Source organism: Dermochelys coriacea, chromosome 3 (assembly GCF_009764565.3).
Source record: "Dermochelys coriacea isolate rDerCor1 chromosome 3, rDerCor1.pri.v4, whole genome shotgun sequence".
In the NCBI taxonomy this organism is placed as follows: Eukaryota; Metazoa; Chordata; order Testudines; family Dermochelyidae; genus Dermochelys; species Dermochelys coriacea.
In genome coordinates, this window is record NC_050070.1 from 135,252,089 (window position 1) to 135,273,840 (window position 21,752).

The window sequence follows — 21,752 nt, forward strand, 5'->3', positions numbered from 1 at the left end:
CACTCCGTATTCTTTATGAAAATATGCTTATGATATGAATATGACATAACTGAAATGTACTTCATGCAAGATGGATCTTGTAAGATACCATTGGAAAGGTTATAATTTATTGAATGTGATTATCCAATTTGTATGCCTGTATCATTTCTGTATCTGAAGTTAGAAATATTGATAATGTATCTGTATTTCAACTATACTACTTAGGGTGATGCCCACTGCTAACACTTCAGGTACAACAATGGAAATGCCAAACAGGGCTGATGACCCTCAGTGAGGACAATGGTCTGTGAAAAGGCTTGGCCTTCCTGCAGACACTCTATACTGCCACTGTCTCATGGATGCTGTGATACTACAGAATCAGGTGGCCTTATCACCTGATACTAAACATTACTGGGATACTCGGACTTCTTGTAACTTTCCACTGGAAGGGAAGGCGGTGGGGTCAAGTTTGGGAAACAAAGGATTCCCGCCTTATGTAAATCCTGTTTAAGGGTGGGGAGGAAGGCAAGCAGACTCCTCATCTCCATGGCCTGTCTGCCCAAGGAGAAAGACTGCGAAAGCCACCCAAAGGGAAGGGGGTGGGGTGAGTCCCAACTAAGCCAGGGGTCCAGTCTGAAAAGAAACATAACTGGAACTCTGAATCACAGAAACTTTGCAGCCTGCCTAAAATAACATTTAGGGAGAGAAGCATATTGGGCTTAGCTTGCATATTTTGCTTTATTTGGTCAGTAATCTGCTTTGTTCTGTCTGTTATCTCATAGATTCACTTAAAATTCACCTTTTGTTATTAATAAACTTATTTCTTGTTTACAGTATAACCCAGTTTATGTAATTTCCAATGGGGGGGGCAAGAAGTTGTGCATAACTCCCTCCACATTGAGGGAGGGGCCGAATTTCATAAAACCTTTGGGTTTGTACCCCTTAAAGGGACTGGGCACCAGCCTGTTGGGGCAAGCCCCTAAGGCTGAATCTTTCCAGAGTGGACTTCTGTCTCTCTGTGCAGCTGGGTGCGGCCCTTCCTGTGTGCTTGACTGGAAAAGGCTTGTGAGCCTAGCCCAGCAAAGCCAGGTAAAGGGGATCCAGGCTGGCAGAATAGGCTGATTCAGTGGCATACCAGCACATCAGGTGACACCCCAAAGGGCCCAAATCCGTCACACCTTTCTTTTGAGAAATTTGTGAAAATTTAGTCTACAGGAAAACTAAGAACGTGATCTTAGCTGAATCTTCCTGAAAGAAAGAAGCAGACACAATTTGGATTCCAAAGAAGCAAGAAATGTAGTTCATTCAATAACTTCCTGTTACTGTTTTAGAGCAACAGATTGCAATCCTAGCTAGAGTGATTTATAGAAATGTATTGGGCCATAACAAAAAAAATTAAGATATTTAGAAAACTAACTGATCACCAATAGCATGGATGGATTGACTATGTAAACTATTATTTTATCAATTGAGATGCTCAAGTATAGAAGATGCTCCAAATTCATATTCTTATGTAATACATCTGAAAACAGGTATTTTTCCCTCAGTCAACAGCAAACAAATTTCAAATTCTGCGAGGATGTTCTGTTTTTGTCAAGATAATTGTGCATTTTTCCTCATTCTTGCCTCTTTTCTGCTTTAGGCACCCTACTCATGTTTTTCATCTTCACCTTTATTTTGCCTTTTTTTCTCTTCCCCTCTTGTTAATCACTCATCTTCCAGTTATTCTGAGCCACAGTGATGAAATTGACCTGAAGGAGGAACCGATGTGTCTGACTTCAATGCATCTTTGTCTTTAACTGACAGAAAGTGTGTACTTTAGCTAAGCCACTTCAAAAAGCAGTTTACTAGCACATCATAGAACAAGTGCAAGAGTGACAGGAATGAAAATTCTGAAGGTGGGTCACAAAGGAAAAAAAAAGTTGTGGCTTCCCATGTGTGTCTTATTGGCTGCAGCTGAGCTACTGCAAGCAATTGATCAAGCAACAAATACAAATATAAATAGGAACTAACTTAATTGATTTAGTTTTCTAGCCAGGATTGCTATAAAAAAAATAATTTTAAAAATCATTTGAGTCCAAATATATTTGTTTTAGTCTAAGATGCACCAACATATTATGAAGTCATTTTTCATGACATCCAAAAATCAGTTACAACTGATCATTACTCATCATGCAGTAGAACAATGTCCACATTACAAATATAGCAGCAAAGCAGTGAAAAATAATTGATCATTAAATCCAGTATTTTGTACTTGCCTCTAGACAGTAATCCTTCAGGGGATGAAATGTTGCAAAAAAGAAATGATCTTGGATTCGTTGCCAATTCTTTCTAGCATTCCTATGTATTGCAAAAATACAGTAAGATATACAAAAATTCTACGTATTTACTTATTACAGTCTCACAGTAAAGAAGTCTAGTCTAAATGCATATATTATATATTGTGTTAACGGAAAAGAGACTACTTTAAATATATATTCACCACTCACATTTATGAGACTCATTTATGAATACAATGAACTGGAAATAAATTCACTTTGTGTTCAGGAACTGGGAAGAAACATATCTCTATGACTTATGGTAACTAAGATAACTATGTTTGATAGAGAAAGATATCATAGCCTCTCTTAGAGAAGGGGAACAAAAGTTCTCTCAGGAACTCAGAATAAGAGGACTTATGAATGGTGACTATACAGATGAATGAAAAATTAAAACAAACTAAACTGCTTAAGACCCCAAACCAGTAATAGGAGGAGTATTCATGTTGATCTAATTACAAATAAATACAATGCAAAAATAACAGATAATCAATTTCTCTATTATTTCAACCTTCTCTTTCTCTTGCCATTGTTAGTGAACACCTAAAACAGTGCAGGGAGTTGCATTCAACATTTTATTTCTTTTGGTTTCAATGATACCACAAATATTTGCACGAGGATCCTGATTTCTCAAGTCTTGGCAGATAAAAAGACCCAAGTCTGCACACATTTGATCAGATGTGGAGTAGGGAGATAAATGAACAGATTATTAGCAGTGTTAGTTACATGTCAGCACGTTCACTGTAGATTTTCTGATGTGATCCCACACCCAGGAAGCAATTTGTAGTGCTCACTAAACATTACTCTTTGAACATGGATTTCCTATGTGAATGATCCTTTAAGCCAAGTACAAGTGAACCTCAATTTTATGAACACAAATCTTATGAATAGCCATTTATATGAACCCCATTTTTCCTCCATAGAAAAAAACAAAAGGTCACATAATGAGAGAAATGTTGATGAAAAATAAGTCAACATCCCTTCACATTCCAATGCCTTCAATGCACTGAAAATCACTTTGGAGTGGTTTGATCGACAAGAAGACGGCTATGCAGTACACCATCCTGCAATTTATACACCATACCTACTGTAATGTTCAATGTTAGGAACTTCTGAATTTTATAAACTTATCAATCTACAATTAGTTCATAAAATAGGGGTTCTACTGTAACTCCAAATGCAGGGGAGACAAGTACTGGCATTTCTTTATATATAGTTAAGAAATGCAAATCTTCTGGAAAGCAATCTGTTAGCTTAAACATTTAAACACCTGTACTTTGTAAACATGTTATACTGACAAACTAGCCCCAATTCACAATGCAAGGAGAACAAACAAACATTTATTGTAGATTTATTAGCTAATAAGCCTTGTTTGTTTTTCAATCTGGGAGGCAACATGAGAAAATTCAGGACAGACTACAAAAAGTTATGAGCCCTATTCCCCAAGCCACTAAACTTGCACTACTCCATTGCACTACTGATAGTCTGAATAACATAGTCTGCTCACATTCTCAGACAGGCACTGTAGTTATCAGATGAATGCAGAACTTTCTACTGAGGATTCATATTAAAGGAAACCTTTTAATTCTGAAACACAGAGAATTTAGGAAGTTTTCTATAATTTCATTTTATCTGCTGAGGACGTCTTTAAATTCCATTTTTAAGTGTTCTACTTAAATAGATGAAACACATCAAAATCACAAAGATTATCAAGTGCTACTTGACAAGATTAGACAAGTGGTTTAGAAGGTCCTTAGACACTACAAATGATTCCAGCAAAGATAGATGGAAGAGTGCATTCTAAATCAGAAGAATTTTACTAACCCTGTACCATGCATGTTTTCCACTTGATGAAGACTCGATTCAATAACTGGTGTCAAAGCTTCAAATTCTTCCACACACAATGCTTTGCACATACCCCAGATTTTCTTGAGAGCTACTAATGCATAAAGTCGAACACTGAAATTGTGGTTGAAACACCACTGTAGAACAACAAGAAGGGCTTTCTTCAAAATTGGTTTCTAGAAAGGGAAAAATATTCTTTAGTTTACATATTTGACTCACCACAGCATTTTTCCCCTGGAGAGCATAAGAAACAGTTTGGGATTGTGAGATAAGAACACTAGCTAGTGTTCTGCTAAAATGGTCAGCACTGAAATACCTAACACAGTTTCATTTAAATTGCAATCTTTAGGTTTCAGACTTAACAATGGAACAGTTCACATCTCTCAGAACCAAAAGCTTGTCCGTACATGTAGTTATTCAGAAATGAATTAACTCCATATGTGGACACTTTTATTCCAGAATGAGAGTGCCTTACTCCTGTTTATCTTAATTAGCTTATTAAAAAAGAAATACAACTCTTATCTATAAAGGTTTAAACTTCACGTTGGCTTTCATTTTTAAACACACCAAAATATTATTTACTATTTGTATTACCATGGTACCCAGAAGCCCTAGTCACAGGCCAGGAGCCCATTGTGCTAGATGCTTACACAGAAAGAATGTGCAACGTAAGTATAAGACAACAGATGGATACATTCAGCTAGACAAGAAGTACCAGAAAACAATGAGACAATATTGGTCAGCATGATAGACAGGCTGTGATTTCAGCACACCACTGGCCTAACCATTGTCACGTTTCTTGTAGACATCACAGGAAAGAAGAGTTTTGAAGGAAGACAATGAGGTTGCTTTGAGGGTGATTATGGGGAACTCCTCACAAGCCTGCCATCTTCTCCTGGAGGTCTGCATCAAGCAATTAGTTAAATGGACAATGTCAACTTGAAATCTAATCAGTTTAAAAAAATGAGTTAAAATAGTCTCAGGTACTATACCATTCCCTAAGTTATCATGCCATTGTGGTTTTAAAAATCACCTTTTTCTATTTTTTAAATAAATGCATCTCTCTCCCCTCTTGCTGTGTGAAAACTCTCACACAAACTGTAGAGGAAAACAATGTATTACCGGGGCAGGGGTGCGGGGGGAGTAAAACTGACTATACACAAAGTGACCAAACTGGGGGGGGGGGAACAAAAACAACCCAGAACGTATGTTTTTCCTTCAACCAGTTTCAGCTCAGTAATCTGAAATGCCAACTGTAATATTAGTTAATGTTTTTCAGACATAGGTGTGATTCTGAAGTTGACAATGTTCCTTTAATAAAGCACAATTACGTTTACATATGGTCCAAAACAGAGAAGAGGACAGAAGGCAGAAGTGTGTGTACGTTTCTGCTCGATAAGAAACACAAAAGGATGAGATAGGGCAAATAGCTATGCTAGGCTCAGAAATTTAATTGAACATCACACAATGCTATCTAAAACATTAAACCATAAAATTGAAAAGGTACAATCAGATATTAAAAACCACACTAAACACACTAAACACACACACACACACACACACACACACACACACACACACACACAAAAAACAAAACAAAAAAACCCCAAACTTTCACAACCACATCTTCAGGGTTGATTTTGTTTTTCTGATTTCCTTTGGCCATTTCTTCCTAAAATTTAATATTTAGGACAATAAGGGAAGAGCTTTATTTAAGTTTGATAGTCTAACAGTGATTAACTTGATCCTGACAACTTATACAAACAGGCCACTGACGACAGCAGGATTGCTTATATGAATAATGGTTTGTAGGGTTGGTCTGTATGTGCATTTGGACTTTTATCCTGTACAAAAGACTCCAGAAGTCATCTAAACTAGTGGCAAACTAACACAGTTACAATGAGCACAGGAAAAGTTAACATTTGACAGCTTAAGAGAGAGACTGACTAAATTACTAGGGAAATAAACATTTCCAAGATTGCAATAAACTATTAAACAATTTTTTAAAATCCCTATATAATGCAATTGTAAGCATCCCTTTAAATGTTTGTTCTGGTTTTCTGTAATTTGAACTTACCTTCTCAGAGGTATTTTCAAGAATAATGTCAAAGTGAGACAACACAGATAAAAATGTACAGATGCTAGTTTTAAGCTTTTCTTCACCCTGAAGTGAACACAATATAAATCAATGGAAAAATGTTATGTTATATCTGTACCTTTTTGTATTTCACAAAGTGTTCTATAGACTCCAATTATAGCTACAGTCTTTGTAGCCACAATGACCATTATACTGGAAAAACATGTTTCCATTAGCAACACTTATTACAAAAATTAAGTAATTTTGTACAAGAATATGGTTTTAGTTATTCATATTATCATTTTTGTAAAATATTTTAACCAATACTAACTATACTATGGTATATAAGAAATAAGCTGCATTCTCAGTTAAGTCTAGATAAAAAATTATCACATCAATTTGTCCCTCTGCAAAGAAAAGCAAAAGAGTGAAAAAGACTGATCGGAATTGAATGAGCTAGGAAACTGAACTGTTTTGTTACTTGCAGTGGTAGTTGCTGTGTAATAGGGTGGAAGCACATTGACGACACAGCATGGGAAAGCTTGCGCTACTGTTACTTTTGCTATACCTGTTCTGTGGAAAAATAAGGAAGATTTGGTTTCCTATGTGGCCATTCCAGTACCTTTCATATTCCACTAGTGAGGTCAATTTCAAAAAATAAATTAATTGAAAAACATTCAAAAAAAGAAAAATGTTCCCAAAGTCTACTTTGTCAAATTGGGAGTCTTGGAGAAGAACTACATCATGCTTCACAGATGTAAGCGATATGCAGTGCTAATAATTCAGAGTTTAAGGCCAGAAGAGACCACTAGATCCCCTAGCCTGACATCCTGTATATCAAGTTCCCTACATTTCATCCAGTTACCCATCTTTAGCCCAATAACTCATGTTTGACTAAAGTATTACTTGTATTTTGCTAAAGCTTATCTTATAGAAAGGCATCCACACTGGATCTGAAGACTTCAAGAGAAGGAGAATCCATTACTTCCTTTGGTAATTTGTTCCAAAGGTTAATCATCCTGTTTAAAAATGTGTACCTAATTTCTAATTTGAATTTGTCTGGCTTCAGCTTCCAGCCACTGGTTCCTGCCTCACTCTGCTACATTAAAGTGCCTCATGGTACCTCGTATTTTCTCCTGTAAAAGTACTTATACATAGTAATCAAGTTGCCTCTCAACTGCCTTTCTGATAAATTAAAACAGATTGAGGTCTTTAAGTCTCTTAGTGTGAGGCATTTTGTCCAGTCCTCAAATCATTGTTGTGGTTCTTTTCTTTATCATCTCCAATTTTTCAACACCCTTTTTAAAATGTGGACACCAGAACAGCATACATTATCACAGTATTGGGTTTTATCAGTATTGTGTACAGAAATAAAATCACCTGCATATTCCTACTCCCTGATAATACTTCCAAGGATCACACTAGCCCTTTTTGTCACAACATCACATTGGGAGCTCATGTTGAGTTGTTTGTCCACTAAGACCCCTAAATCCTTTTCAGAGTCTGTTTTCCAGTCCCCCATTCTGTAGGTATGGCCTGCACTCCTTGTTTCTAAATGTCCAACTTTGCATTTGGAGTATTCAAATATATTTTGTTTGAACAGGTCCAGTTTACCAAGCAATCCAGATCACTCTGTATGACTGCCCTATCCTCATTATTTACAACTGTGCCAATCTTGCACATTCTATCAGCAATGATTTTATATGTATTTCTAGAGCATTGATTAAAATGTTGAGTAGTGTCACACATGCAAAAACCCACTAGAAACACCCCCTTTCAATGATGATTCCCCAATGACAACTACTTTTTGAGATCAGTCAGTGAGCCAGTTCTTAATCAATTTAACATGTGCTTATTGTATAATATTAATTTTTAAATTCAGAATGTCATGTAGTACTAAGTCAAATGATTAGAAAAGTCTATTATATCCACTCAGTTATGCAGCTACCATTGTCAACCAAGTCTGTAATTTCAAAGAGTAAAATCAAGTTTGTTTGACAAGATCTATTTCCCATAGAATCATTGTGACTGGTATTAATTACAGACCTAGTCTTTAATTCTTTGTCAGTTAAATCCTGTATGAACTTTTCCATTATTCTGCCTGGTACTGATGTCAAGCTAACCAACCTATAGTTAGCTGGATTATCCCACTTTTCCTTTTTTATAATGGCACATTACCACTCTTCCAGTTTTCTGGAATTTCTCTGGTACTCCACAATTTATTACAAGTTAACATCAGTAGTTCAGAGATCTCCTCAGTAAGCCTTTTGATGATTTTTGGATGCAAATTATCTGGGCCTACCAATTTTAAAATATTTAACTCTAATAGATGTTATCTAACATCCCCTTCAGCAATGAATGGACTAGAAAGTATGTCTTCATCCCCATAGGATACAAGTACACCATCCTACTTCTTTCCAAATACAGAACAGAAATATTTATTGAACACTTCTACCATAGATCTACCATCAAAATTAAAATAAATATTTACTTTATTTGTACATTTTGTTTGTTAACCGCTTTTTCCTTCCCTCAAGTTGGTGAATTTTAAGAACTTTTTTTTAGCAACACATGAAAATGCAAAATATCTTGAGACAAAAAAAGTGAACAATATTCAAAATTTGTCTCCAACACTCATAACTGGGTAACATGATGCTGGGCAAAAACAGCCACATTAAAATCTGTAATTTATATATGAGAATATTATTTACATGACACATGCACTTCACAGATGACACAACTTAGATGGGGAAACAAATTCGACTTTTTAACACCTTTGTATTTCCAAGATTTGGGGCTGGTCCAAAGGCTGGCATGGCTCCCACAGTAAGACAGAGGAGTTCCTATGGCTGTTTTAATTTACAGTGCCTTCAATGACTTTTTGTGGAGCCATCCCACGTCCCGTCATACCTCTGAATGCCCCTATGTTGGTGGCTGCCAGGAGGGGTGTTATTGGGCTGTTACACCAACACTAGTCTTCCTGGGGAACCACAGCGAGCATGGGGATTTCCGAGCTGGAGGCATCCATGCGGGTTACAGCCCCCTTTCACACTGAAGTATCATATCAGAATGCGGCACAGAATCAGATTCTGTGGGTTTGATCCTGTGTTCTTTAAGCACTCAAAACACCTACTGACTTTAAGGAAAATTATGGATGCACAAGAAATATTGTACTAGATCCCATATATGTGAGAAGACATCTTATATTTGTTCAAATTAGACATATTATGAATGTCAAAATTCTTACTTACATAGCAGAAACAATTCCAGAATTTTTCAAGAAACTGGGGGTATCTGTTTAGAATCAAGATGATAATCCATTCTATTAAGTATTTTATGGATGCTTGATTGTTACCAAATCCAGCCTGAAAAATCTTGTCAAGAGTCCCAGTCAAAAAATTCTGAGCAAAATAAAATTAACCCCCCCCATTGATTAGTCATCTAAAGTTTCATCAATAAATTTCAAAATCTTGCTAAACTACAAAAACCAGAAACTTTACTGTCCTTCGTTCCTCAAACCTTGTTTGAAACACTTTGGAACAATCAAAGCAACAATATTTAATAGATACATTTAATATATATATATATGCGCTACATGTTCACCAATGTGGGAAAAACTCTACTTTGTAGGGAGATGCTGAAATATCTGGGGCCAAAAAGAAATATGCTGTAGAACTGCTGCTTTAGTCACCCCGCCCTATCCTGCCAAATATGTTAATCTCAACACACAGCAGAAGGTGGTCTGTTATTTTTCACTGAGAGGTAGCAAGAAAGTGCTGTGGTTTTTTAAAAAAAATTACTACTGTATTAACAAAATACCTTATTTTCAAAACAACTGTTTTAAATAACTTATTCATATGAAGTGGGAATAAAGATAGAGTATCTTTTGAACTTTTATATTATTAAAAATTATATTGCTGTGCCAGAATTTAGGTCATCACTATAACTGTTCTGAAGAATGAAAATAACACCTGTACAATTCTTTCAATGGCTTCTTTCAATTCATTCCATGCCAGGCTGTGTTTTTAAGTGCATTATGACAGATTATCCAAACAATGCAATAGATTCCATTAGGAAGAAAAATAAATGAAATTCAAACAAGCGCCAAAGGTTTAGAAAAGTAAATCCTAAACATTCTGAATATTTTAAATAGTAATATTTTTATTAAATGAAAACCAGAATCAGCAATCTGTCCATGATATTTAAGGGCACAAATCACTATTGATTCTAGGTGCTGACTATACAGAATTTAAGGACTAAATCTTGCAAATGGATCCAACCTGTTCACATGCAGACCTACTGAAGTCGGTTGGCTTCATGTAGGCACAGGGGTGCACCCATGTGGATCCATTTGCAGGATCCAGTGTTAAGACAGCACATACAGATAATTGTATTAGTCAGCCTTCATGTAAATAAATTAACAATCAAATCTGTTGTAATGTACCTAAGTGTTACAACTAATATTTTGTCTTTCTAGAAAAATGTATCTTACATGAGAGTTCATGTTGCAGGAATGAAGTTTATATTACACTGGACTTTTGGATGCCAAGTGCAAATATAGATCAAATATTTATGACATTGCCTATTCCATTTAATATATTCAATTTTGCTTAACAAAATTCCTATTACATAATTACATTCTATTAAAAATAAAAGCAATTATATAATAAAGTTAATACCTGATCAAGTTTTGGAAAAATAACTAGCAGTGTTTGCCACAACCGATTTTTAATTCTGTGTTGTAAAGAGTTCACATAGTAGCGTGTTCTAGATTTGGACACCAATTCATCCTGAAAAATTCAAAATACATGTAACAAGTCTTTAAACTTTTAAAATTTAAAAAATGGATTAAAGGGTAGGTATAAGTGGTCTCTTCAATAGCTCTTCAAGTATTATTCTGAAATATATTGTTTTTTTAGAATTACATTTTGAAATCCACACACAAAAAGTAACTGAACTTAGCAAGGCTACTAAGTAAAATTAAAAGGTCATTCTTATCTTAATGTACAAGCATACAAATCTTATGTGTTGAGATGAGATTTCATTAACTTGAAAGAACGTGTCCAAAAGATTATCCAAAACAGCACTTCCAGCATACAAGAAATTAACAGAAAATGCAGCATAAGTGGAAACATGGATCCCAGTTTTCAAATTAAATGTCAATTTGAATGCCCTAATTTAGGCAATCTAGTTGTATAAAATAAGTATTAAAGCTCCTACTTGCAGATATGAATATCCAAATGAAGAAACATATGCTCTAACTACTTAGTATCCAAATTGAAATTTGGGATTAGTGTTTTGATAATACTATCAAACACTGCAATAATTCAGTTCTGGAGTTTGGCTCAGCTTGTAACTGCAGTTCTAGTCAACAACAGATATAAATTGGAGTTCAGCAAAAGAAACAAGAGAGAAAACAGGTCAAATAAATCAAATATTAAACAGCTGTCAATACAACACACATTAATTTAAATTTAGATCAGGCAGGTATTTCCCTACATATTCTCCTTTCCACTTATCAAAATACTTGATTGCAAGTATTTCCTTACCTTTTGTGTGTGTGCATGTAGTACTCTGGAGGTTCAATTTGGATGTTAATATCATAACATGAACAAACTTATAATTTATTTATGGTTTTGTTTGTTCCTTTTGTTCTATTTTAGATTTAGATTTTAGATTTAAGAAATGAAGAATGCCTATATGAAATCTCCAGGCACTCTAGAGATTAAACTCATGTCATTAAACTCACAACAGAATTGTAATATGTGCCCCTTGGTATGTCTACACAGCAAAGAAAAACCCATGGCTGGCCTGTACCAGCTGACTCGGGATTGTGGGGCTCAGGTTGTGGGGCTGTTTCATTGCTGTGTAGTAGACTTACAGGCTCAGACTGGAGCCTGAGCTCTGGGACCTTCCCACCCTGCAGGGTTCTAGAGCTCCAGTCCAAGCCTGTAGGTTTACACAGCAATGAAAGAGCCCCACGAGCCCAAGTCAGCTTGCATGGGCCAGCCTCAGGTGTCTAGTTGCTGTGCAGACATATCCTTAGTGGGTCACTGGCAGTAGAGATTGAACCTGACACACCTGTGGACCTAAAAGCATGAGCAGCCTCTACTGTCTGAGCTGAAAGACCCATCTCTGTTAGCTCAAACCTCAATGTGGTGATTAGATTAGATGGTCAGAATGGTCCCTTCTGACCTTAGTATCTATGAATGTGGTTCAGCCACTAGAAGTGGACACAGAGGTACACTACCAGTTATGTAATGACTACCATCCAGCAGCATTAAATAGTCATACATAATAAATGCAGCCAGACAATAAATCAAAGGAACTGCTCCCATCCCTCTTATGCCCTCAACTTTCTTCCCAATCCCTCTGTGTCAAATAAGTGGTTTTTCTGCATGTCCAGATGGTCATAAAATTTGGGCTCTTTCAGATTTTGGGAAGGAGCAAGTTCCAGAATCTTGAGACCCTCAAACAGCAGCCCTTCTCTTTTATAGCAAAAGGAATCCAGGTCACGTGCCTCTGCCGACTGCAACTGTGGCAGTATGTCAGAAGAAGAGAGCTGTCTCTTCAGATAACGTAAGAGTTAAACACAGACCAAATAAATACAAGCGAGCCCTCTGCCAAATGGGATTTAAATTCTGGCACAAGGGTCCTTTGAATCTGTGGCAAGTTCTTTTCATTTTCTATAAAATGTAAAACTAATTGAATTAAACATGAAAATACAGAATACAACCAGGGCAGTAGCCTGTGTATTATTTATTTTGATATTAAATTCAGTTTATTTTATATTGTGCTCCCATTTGCAGTTTTTAAGTTTCCATGCATTTTAGAATTCACAATGCATAATTGCTCTGAAGAAGTTGTCTGTGGGGAAGGTGGTGGCTTTGGCAGCTGGGTAAGTTTCTGGCATGAGGAAGGAGAGGGTTTAGTACTGTGAGGTAAGTACATTAGCTGGACATTTCTCATAAAAACGATCAGCAGTGAAATAATTAACATTGACACTTAAGGCTGGGCTTTTCAAGAGACCTGTAGGGAGTTAAATGCTTAACTTCCTTGAGTTTCAATGTGAATTCAACACCTAATTCCCTTAGGCTCTTTTGAAAATCCCAGCCTAAACTAACATCTTTAGATTTTATATTTAACCACCATTGAAATGAATAGGGCAACTAATACATCTCAGAACTAATGTTTCAACGAATCCGCAGGAAAGGAAGACAACACTGTATTGGCTGTACTTGATTTACATTTTCTTCACACAAGTGAGGAATACGATTTTTTTAAATTGATGCTTAGATTATGAGGCACAATATTATGGCAAATATTGGATTGTTCAGCTAAATCCACAATGGTAAATGCACTGGGCTTGAGTTACAACCAAGTTAAACAAGTATTTTATGGATGAGCAAACCAGTACTTTCAGCATAAATTTTAAAATCTGAGGTCAGATTCTCAGCTGGAAGAAGCTGAAACACCTTCACTGAAGTCTCTGGAGTTATGCAGATTTCCACTAACTAGAATCGGCCTCTTGATTTGTAAAAATACTCACAAGCAACTTTGACATCTGGGCCAACTGCAGGAATGTTCATGCCAAGCAAATGTAAAAAGAGGCAGGATTATGGACAAAACAAGTTTATTTTAAAATCTGAATTAATATTAAGATAGTTTTTACTCTAGTAATTGAGGGGGGTAGAGGGCCGTTGGGACTGGAAGAAAGAAGTGGAGTTAGATGTCCCTGCCAAATGTCATGGAATCGGTAGATAAGTAATTTCTTCGTAGAATTGGAAGGGACTTCGAGAGGTCTTCTAGTCCAGTCCCCTGAACTCAAAGCAGGACGAAGTATTATCTAGACCATCTCTGACAGGTGTTTGTCTAACCTGCTCTTAAAAATTTCCAATGGTGGAGATTCCACAACCTCCCTAGTAATTTATTCCAGTGCTTAACTACCCCAACAGGAATTTTTCCCCAATGTCCAACCTAAACTGCTCTTGCTGAAATTTAAGCCCAATGCTTCTTGTGCTATCCTCAGAGGTTAACGAGAACAATTTTTCTCCCTCCTCTTTGTAACAATCTTTTATGTACTTGAAAACTGTTATGTCTTCCCTCAATCTTCTCTTCTCCAGACTAAACAAACTGTATTTTTTCAATCTGCCCTCATAGGTCATATTTTCTAGACCTTTAATCATTTTTGTTGCTCTTCTCTGGACTTTCTCCAATTTGTCCACATCTTTTCTGAAATGTGGAGCCCAGTACAGGACACAATACTCCAGTTGAGGCCTTATTAGCGCAGAGTAGAGCTGAAGAATTACTTCTCATGTCTTGTTTACAACACTCCTGTTAATACATACCAGAGTGATGTTTGCTTTTTTTTGCAACAGTGTTGTTACATTGTTGACTCGTATGTAGCTTGTGATCCACTGTGACCCACAGAGACCTTTCCACAGTACTCCTTCCGTAGGCAGTCAATTCCCATTTTGTACATGTACAACTGATTGTTCATTCCTAAGTGGAGTACTTTGCATTGGTCCTTATTGAATTCCATCCTATTTACTTCAGACCATTTCTCCAGATCATTCTGAATTTTAATCCTATCCTCCAAAGTACCTGCAACCCCTCCCAGCTGGTATCTGCAAAATTTTTGAAGTACTCTCTATGCCATTATTTAAATCATTTATGAAGATACTGAACAGAACTGATCCTTGAGGGACCCCCCACTTGATATTCCCTTCCATCTTGACTTTGAACCACTGATAACCACTGAAGAAGAGAGCTCTCTGAAATTCATCTGGAATTATAGTTTATATGACAATTTTACAAAGCTGAAAGATAAAACAAGTGATAGTCCAAAATAACACAAGGATTGCACAACAAAACTCAGGAATGGAGCTACCAAGCTGGCTTTCAATCACTTTTGCGCTGTTCTGATCTTGAACCAGCCGTGCGCTAGTCTAGTCACCCAGCAGAACACAGAGCAGCTTAAAGTCTACTCTAAATTATACCAGCTGCCAATAGCCCTAAGGGGATGTATGTCTCAGTAGCCAGGGACTGCTGGAGTCCATGGAAGCCCTGGGCCAAGGCCCTACACCCGACAAAGGAAAGGGATTGCTTTAGGAGCTTACATGTCCTTGGAGGATCTCCCTATGTATGGGCAGGTGATCCTCTCATGGCAGCTATGGAATACTTTGTGCCAGGACTGGGGGATAGGGTAACCATAGGGTAGCTGAAGATGGGGCCTTCCACCCCCATCATCCAAAACTTTATTTTTATAAGCCAAACCTCTTAGAAATGCTTACAAATAACCTAGAGTTTATTGGACATGAAAGATATTAGGCAACACAGTACAAGGCAAGGGAAACCCAGCATTTTCAACACCACCAAGCCAAATGCAAATTCTCAAGACAATGATGCTTATGTTTTAAATATGTGCAATGAAAAAAACAGCCCAGCACAAATGGAGTAACAAACTTGAGACTTGCCACTGTTACTTCCTCAGTTCTGGCTGAATAAACTCTAATCTCATCCTCAAACAATAATATAGCCAGGAATATTCAAATCACACTGACAGGTCTTGTGGTGGTAAAAAGATATTTATTGGACAAGGAAGTCAAAGCTAGAGACGCTTAAAAAAAAAAGATTTTGACCATTCTATAATACCCTTTTGAATGGTGAGTACCTTATATTTCAACTAATTAGTATGATACCAACATTATGTACATTAAATCAAAATAAAAATTTACTTTATCAAGTAGTTTGATGACAAGGTCTTCCATAAACATCTTGTGCAATACATTTGATCCATCCAACAAGCATAGGAATTTGACAGCACAAACTCGCACATAATGGTCATCTCTGTTTGTACTGTAAAACATTTTATTAACACAAAAATGAGAATCAACTTATTCAGATATTAAGCAAGTTGAATCTTACATTACAAAAAAAACATTTTTCTAAAATATTAATTTGATATTTTCATTTTATTAAATGCAAATATGAAGACAGAAGAAGCTGGATACTTGGGGAAAGTCAGAGGACACCCCTAAAGGTTAGTATATTTTGCACAAGTAAGTTTCTCCCCTTAGCTCCCAGTGCTTGCTGCCATGAAACAGCTGTTTCGTGCTGGGAGGGTGGGTGGAGGAGGGGGAATGCAGCGCGCTCTGGGAAGAGGCGGGGCCAGGGTGGGGATTTGGGGAAGGAGTCCAACAGGGACACGGAGGGGGCAGAGTTGGGGCGAGGACTTTGGGGAAGGGGATGGAATGGGGGCAAGGCAGGGGTGGAGTCGGGGTGGGGCCAGGGCAAGCACCCACCAGCACTAGGAAAAGTTGGCACCTATGCATGCCACCTGTACTTCTGCACTGCTGCCTTCAGAGCTGTGTGGCCGGAGAGTGGCAGCTGTTGACTGAGGGCCCAACTCTGAAGGCAGCAGCGCAGAAGTAAGTGTGGCAATACCATACCATGCCATCCTTACTTATGCGCTGCTACCGGCCGTTGGTCTGCCTTCAGGGCTGGGCTCTTGGCCACAGCTGCTGCTCTCCAGCTGCCCAGCTCTGAAGGCAGCGCCGCCACAAGCAGCTGCGCAGAACTAAGGGTAGCAGTACTACAACCCCACCCCACAGCTCCTTTTGGGTCAGGACCCCTACAATTACAACACCGTGACATTTCAGATTGAAATAGCTAAAATCATGAAATTTACAATTTTTTAAATCCTATGACTGTGAAATTGACCAAAATGGACTGTGAATTTGGTAGGACCCTAGTAATAAATGTTCCATTTACAAAACAGTGATTACATATGAATTAGGGTACCCTGAGACTTTTTGACTGAGTGATCTCAACTCCAGGTTTTCATTACATTACAGACAACTGAGTATCAGGCTGTACCAAGCACTTTGTAAACTGAGAACCTCTTGAGTGAGAATGCTGAAGCAATAAGCCCCTAGAAGCGTCAAGTAAGGCTGGTGATTGTCAATGAAGTTTTTAAGCAGCTATTGAAACTAGCTAGAAACACTATTAGGGGGCAGAGATGCTAGGGAGGAACCATTTCCTTGGGTCTGGTGGAAGTGTGTGTCAAGCTGTACAAAGGATAAATATTCTGGTGGCAATAGTTTTTCATTCAAAATTCCCAGCTGCAGCAATGACGGCAGGCAAAACTTGTTGAACTGTGGGTATTAGACCAAACTGAAGAGTGGTCTACAACCAAAGGTGAACAAAGATCAAGACATACTGGTAATAATTAGGGCAGCCAAGAGATCAAAAAAGTTAATCGCTATTAATCCCAGTTTTAATTGCATGTTAAACGGTGCAATTAAACTGCTGTTAAACTCCTTTTACTGAGCTAGGTGCGCTCTCTTCAGCTGAGCAAGCCTGTGTTTGCAGAGGAGGATGGATTTTACCTTAGGGACTCCACATGTGGCAGGAGAGGTGAGGCTGAGCTCATCAGACCACTGTTCTCTATGGGATACCCCCAGAGGGGGACGATTGGGAACAATGAGGTACGGCACAGAAGGCAGGGCAGGGAGGGTTCCCGTCCCCGGAGTGAGGGGCCAGGTTGGGGGCATTGCGTGCACACGGGGGTTTGTTATCTAGTCCAGTCCCCTGCACTGATGGCAGGATTAAGTATTATCTAGACAATCCCTGAATATGAACATACATTAAAACATGTATGATTTATCAGTATTTGGGATAGAGTTAATGAACATGTTCATAAGAACTTGGCTTTGAAGAACATACAAATAATATAATTCCAACCCCCAGCAACTATGAAGGATGCAGTTACCATACATGTTAAATATTAAAAACATACCTTTCTGTGACAACATTGGCTGCACATTCATCTCCAAGATTTTCTACAAAGGCATGGACATCCTGAATGAGTCTTCTCATATGAAAAGTTATTCAAAAGAGGGAGAGAGAAAACACAATTAGGTAATAAAATATGAAAAACAAACAGATTCTAAACAGTTCACTACTTCTACATTAATTCATAATCTCAAAAAACTAAACCGAGTAGCTAAAGAGCACAAAATCCTAACAAATATAATCACACATACAAAATGAAAATCTAATTAAATGCAAGGTATTTTATACCTTTGATCTCGCCTAAATATAGTTCCAAAGACACAGGCCTCCGTGATAAGTTCACTGTAATTTCCAGCATTTGAGAAGGGATTCTCTAAAGCACCTGTGTCATCAGATGTAGGAAATAACCACGACTGACAGCAATAACTAAGCACTATATTAAAGACTCCAGTTCTTGCAGTGGACATTTCAACTAGCTTGAGTATGATCTGAGGAGGAAAAAAAAGATTAAAATCCTAACTCCCAACAAAATATCTAGATTATTAAAGTCTTATTGAAGCTATATTGGTCCCAGGATATGAGAAAGATAAGGCAGAGGTGAGGTAACTTATTTTATTGGAAGTTATATACACCTTTCATATAGCAGTTGGTCCAATACAAGATATTACCTCACCTACCTTGTCTCTTTAGATTATTTAAATATATTTGTAGTACTGCTTCAATATGTTGGGCTTGATTCCCGAGTCAGAGATTTGCTCAGCATAGTGGAGGTGAGGGTGTCTTGGAGCCAGTTACAATTCCCTAATTCTGAGGGCCAGTGGCTGGGTAACAATTCACCCTTTATGTGCATTTACTTCAATATATAAGTAAGGCTACGATTTTATCACGGAGATTGTGGAAGTCACGGAATCTGTGACTTCCGAAAACCTCCATAACTTTAGCCCACAGGTGACTGCAGGATCCCACCACCACCCAGGAGCTGCAAGGTACCCCTGCAACCCAAGACAATGGGAGCCCCAAGCTCTGAGGCAGAGGGGATACCTTGCAGCTACTGGCTGCCGCAGGCAGCAGGGGGAACCCAGATGCCCCTGGCCACTGCTGCCAGTGGGGTCCCCCCGCCAGCCACCCACAGCGGTGGGGAGCTGCGGACTCCCCCAGCTCCTGCCTGCCTTGGGTGCAAGGTACCCCACAGCTCCTAGCCACCATGGGCGCTGGGGGGGACTCAGAGCGGTCACAGGGAGACCCCGCAGCTCCTGGCCAGCCTCCACAGCTCCTGGCCTCTGGTGGTGGGGGACCTCACAGTTTAGAACTGTGGAGGATGTGGACCCTGAAACTCTGAGCCCCCATGGCTGATGTGAGCCCCTGGAGCTCCCAGCCAGGCCCCTACAACTGCCTAGTGGCTCCCCATTTTGTGATGGATATTTTTAGTAAAAGTCAGGGACAGGTCATGGGCTTCCATGAATTTTTCTTTATGCCCGTGACCTGTCCATGACTTTTACTAAAAATATCCATGAAAAAAATCTTAGCCTTATATATATGGTTACTCACTCTGTGCTTTAACTGTGGTTCTTTGAGATGTGTCCCCCTATGACTGCTCCACTCTAGGTGCACTTGCGCCCCCTGCACCTTCGATCGGCGATTTCTCATAGCAGCATCTGTTCAGCCTGTGCATGCGTGTTACTCAGTCTCGTGCTCCGTGTCATTGTTATATAGCATGGGCAAACTGCAGTCAGTTCCTTCTCTACTGAGAAGCTGCATAGGAGAGAACTCCGAAGTAGAGGGGAAGGAGTGCAGGTAGTGGAACATCCATAAGGACACGCATCTCAAAAAATCACAGTTACTACACAGGGTGAATAACCATTTCTTCTTCTTCAAGAAGTGTCCCTTGGGTGCACCACATTAGATGAGTACTCAGCAGTTCCTTCTAAGAAGGAGGGGGCTTTGGAGTTCAGTCCAATACTGATGAAAGTTTAGCCAAGCCAAACACAGCATCAGAAGCAGAGTCATGAGTTATTGCATAGTGCTCGGCAGACACACGTACAAAGGTCCAAACTGCGGCTCTACATATTTCAATGATGGGAACATTTTTGCGAAAGGCTGTAGAGGTAGGAATAGCCCTCGTAGAGTGAGTTTGTATACCCCAGGGTGTTTGGAGATTAACAAATAACGCAGTCAGATGTCCACTTTGGAAGTCTTTGTTTAGAGAGTGCAGACCCTCTTGAACAGTCTGAGATCAAGACAAATACTTTGGGAGTCTTTCTGAAAGGTTTAGTCTTGTCAATGTAGAAGGCCAGGACTCTCCTGACATCAAGTGTATGTAATGGAGCCCCATCTTTGCCTAGAGGTTTCAGGTAGAAAATCGGAAGGGGAGTGGGTTGGTTTATATGGAACTCAGATGTTTTTGGTAAAAACTTGGAATGTGGTCGTAATATGATCTTGTCCTTGAAGGATACTGTAAAAAGACGATACCCCATAAGGGATCTTATTTCCCCAACTTGTTGAGTCAACATGGTGGCTACCAGAAATGCTGTTTTCATGGATAAATGGAAGAGTGAGCAGGTAGCCATTGGTACAGACAGTAATCTTGCAAGGCATTTAAGAATCAGACTGGGGTCCCAAACTGGAGTAGGATGCTTAACTGGCAAAAGGAGAATTCCAAGCCCTCTGAGGAACCTCATTGTAGTTAGGTGGGTGTGATTAGAGTTGATGGTATTGTGAATCTTGACCACTCCTAGGGGAGTCCAGGTGGAGCCCAAATGGGTTTCTTTGGTAGTAGGTGAGAAGAGGTAGAGCTCTTCTTGCCACTGTGGTCCATGACAGTAACAATGATCTCTCGGAGCCCAAGACTTTACAGTCTTTAGGTTTGAGAGTTCCCTTGATATCTGAGGAACAAGCAGCCTCACTGGCACTGGGTCAAAGAGCAATAGGATGCCGAAGTGAATGGCGTTATCAGAGACCACAACTTCTTCAAGGTAGATTTCCTACCTGGAGAACTCGAGCGACGGTCTTTGGGAGTCTTATGGGTACTCCTCTGAGATGCCCTTGAGGAGTGCAGTTTGGAGAAAGTGGAGGCAGCAGACTTACTCAGAGGCTGGTGTATGGGGGGTCCCCTGGCCTGGGTCAGAGGCTGGGCACAGCAACCTCTCCCTGTTTTTTTCCGGTTCTAGATTTTAATGTCAGACAGAAGTTGCACTTTGGGGAAATAAGAGATTCTCTGAGGCAACTGATACACTGGGAGTATCCATCACTCTCAGGGATTGCCTCCCAACAAGACAGGAAATGTCTGAAACCAAAAGAACCAGGGACATCCTCCCAGTAAAGTAAAACTCTGAGGAGTGTAGAAAAGCTGTCTATAAGTTTGAAATATATTTTTTAAACTACTACAGCTAAACTAAACTACTACTAAGAACAACTAAACTAAAGTAAAACTCAATGCAGACAACTGTTAAGACACTGTCTCAGACCAAGGCGGCTGAGAAGGAACTCAGGGTGGTTCACTCACGCAATGGTGTGGAGCACGAGACTGAGTAACACTCATGCGCAGGCCAAACAGACACTTCTAAGAAATTTCTAATCAAAGGCACAAGTGCACCTAGGAAAGGAGCACCCATAGTGATACTACTCAAAGAAGAATATAATGATCCAGTGTTTTCACATGAGTAAAAATCCTTGCCTTTGTCTGACCCTCAAATATTTGGAAAAAATGCATGTGTTTATTTTGATGGCTGTATATTTTT

At 38.8% G+C, this 21,752-nt stretch overlaps 1 protein-coding gene across 8 annotated transcripts in view; it reads right to left on the reverse strand.

Annotated features, from left to right (window-relative positions):
• The window catches only part of TARBP1 (TAR (HIV-1) RNA binding protein 1), a 101,261-nt gene that overhangs the window by 19,688 nt on the left and 59,821 nt on the right, over positions 1-21,752 (reverse strand). For 3 of the 8 annotated variants that reach the window (XM_043511385.1, XM_043511384.1, XM_038395726.2), the window contains exons 18-25: positions 18,304-18,503; positions 18,020-18,091; positions 15,957-16,077; positions 10,899-11,009; positions 9,471-9,620; positions 6,220-6,306; positions 4,122-4,318; positions 2,238-2,319 (exon numbers count right to left, since the gene is read on the reverse strand). In XM_043511385.1, the coding sequence (XP_043367320.1) occupies positions 2,238-2,319; positions 4,122-4,318; positions 6,220-6,306; positions 9,471-9,620; positions 10,899-11,009; positions 15,957-16,077; positions 18,020-18,091; positions 18,304-18,503 (1,020 nt within the window). The other 5 variants (XR_005291952.2, XR_006280106.1, XR_006280105.1 and 2 more) reach the window with 5 other exon arrangements.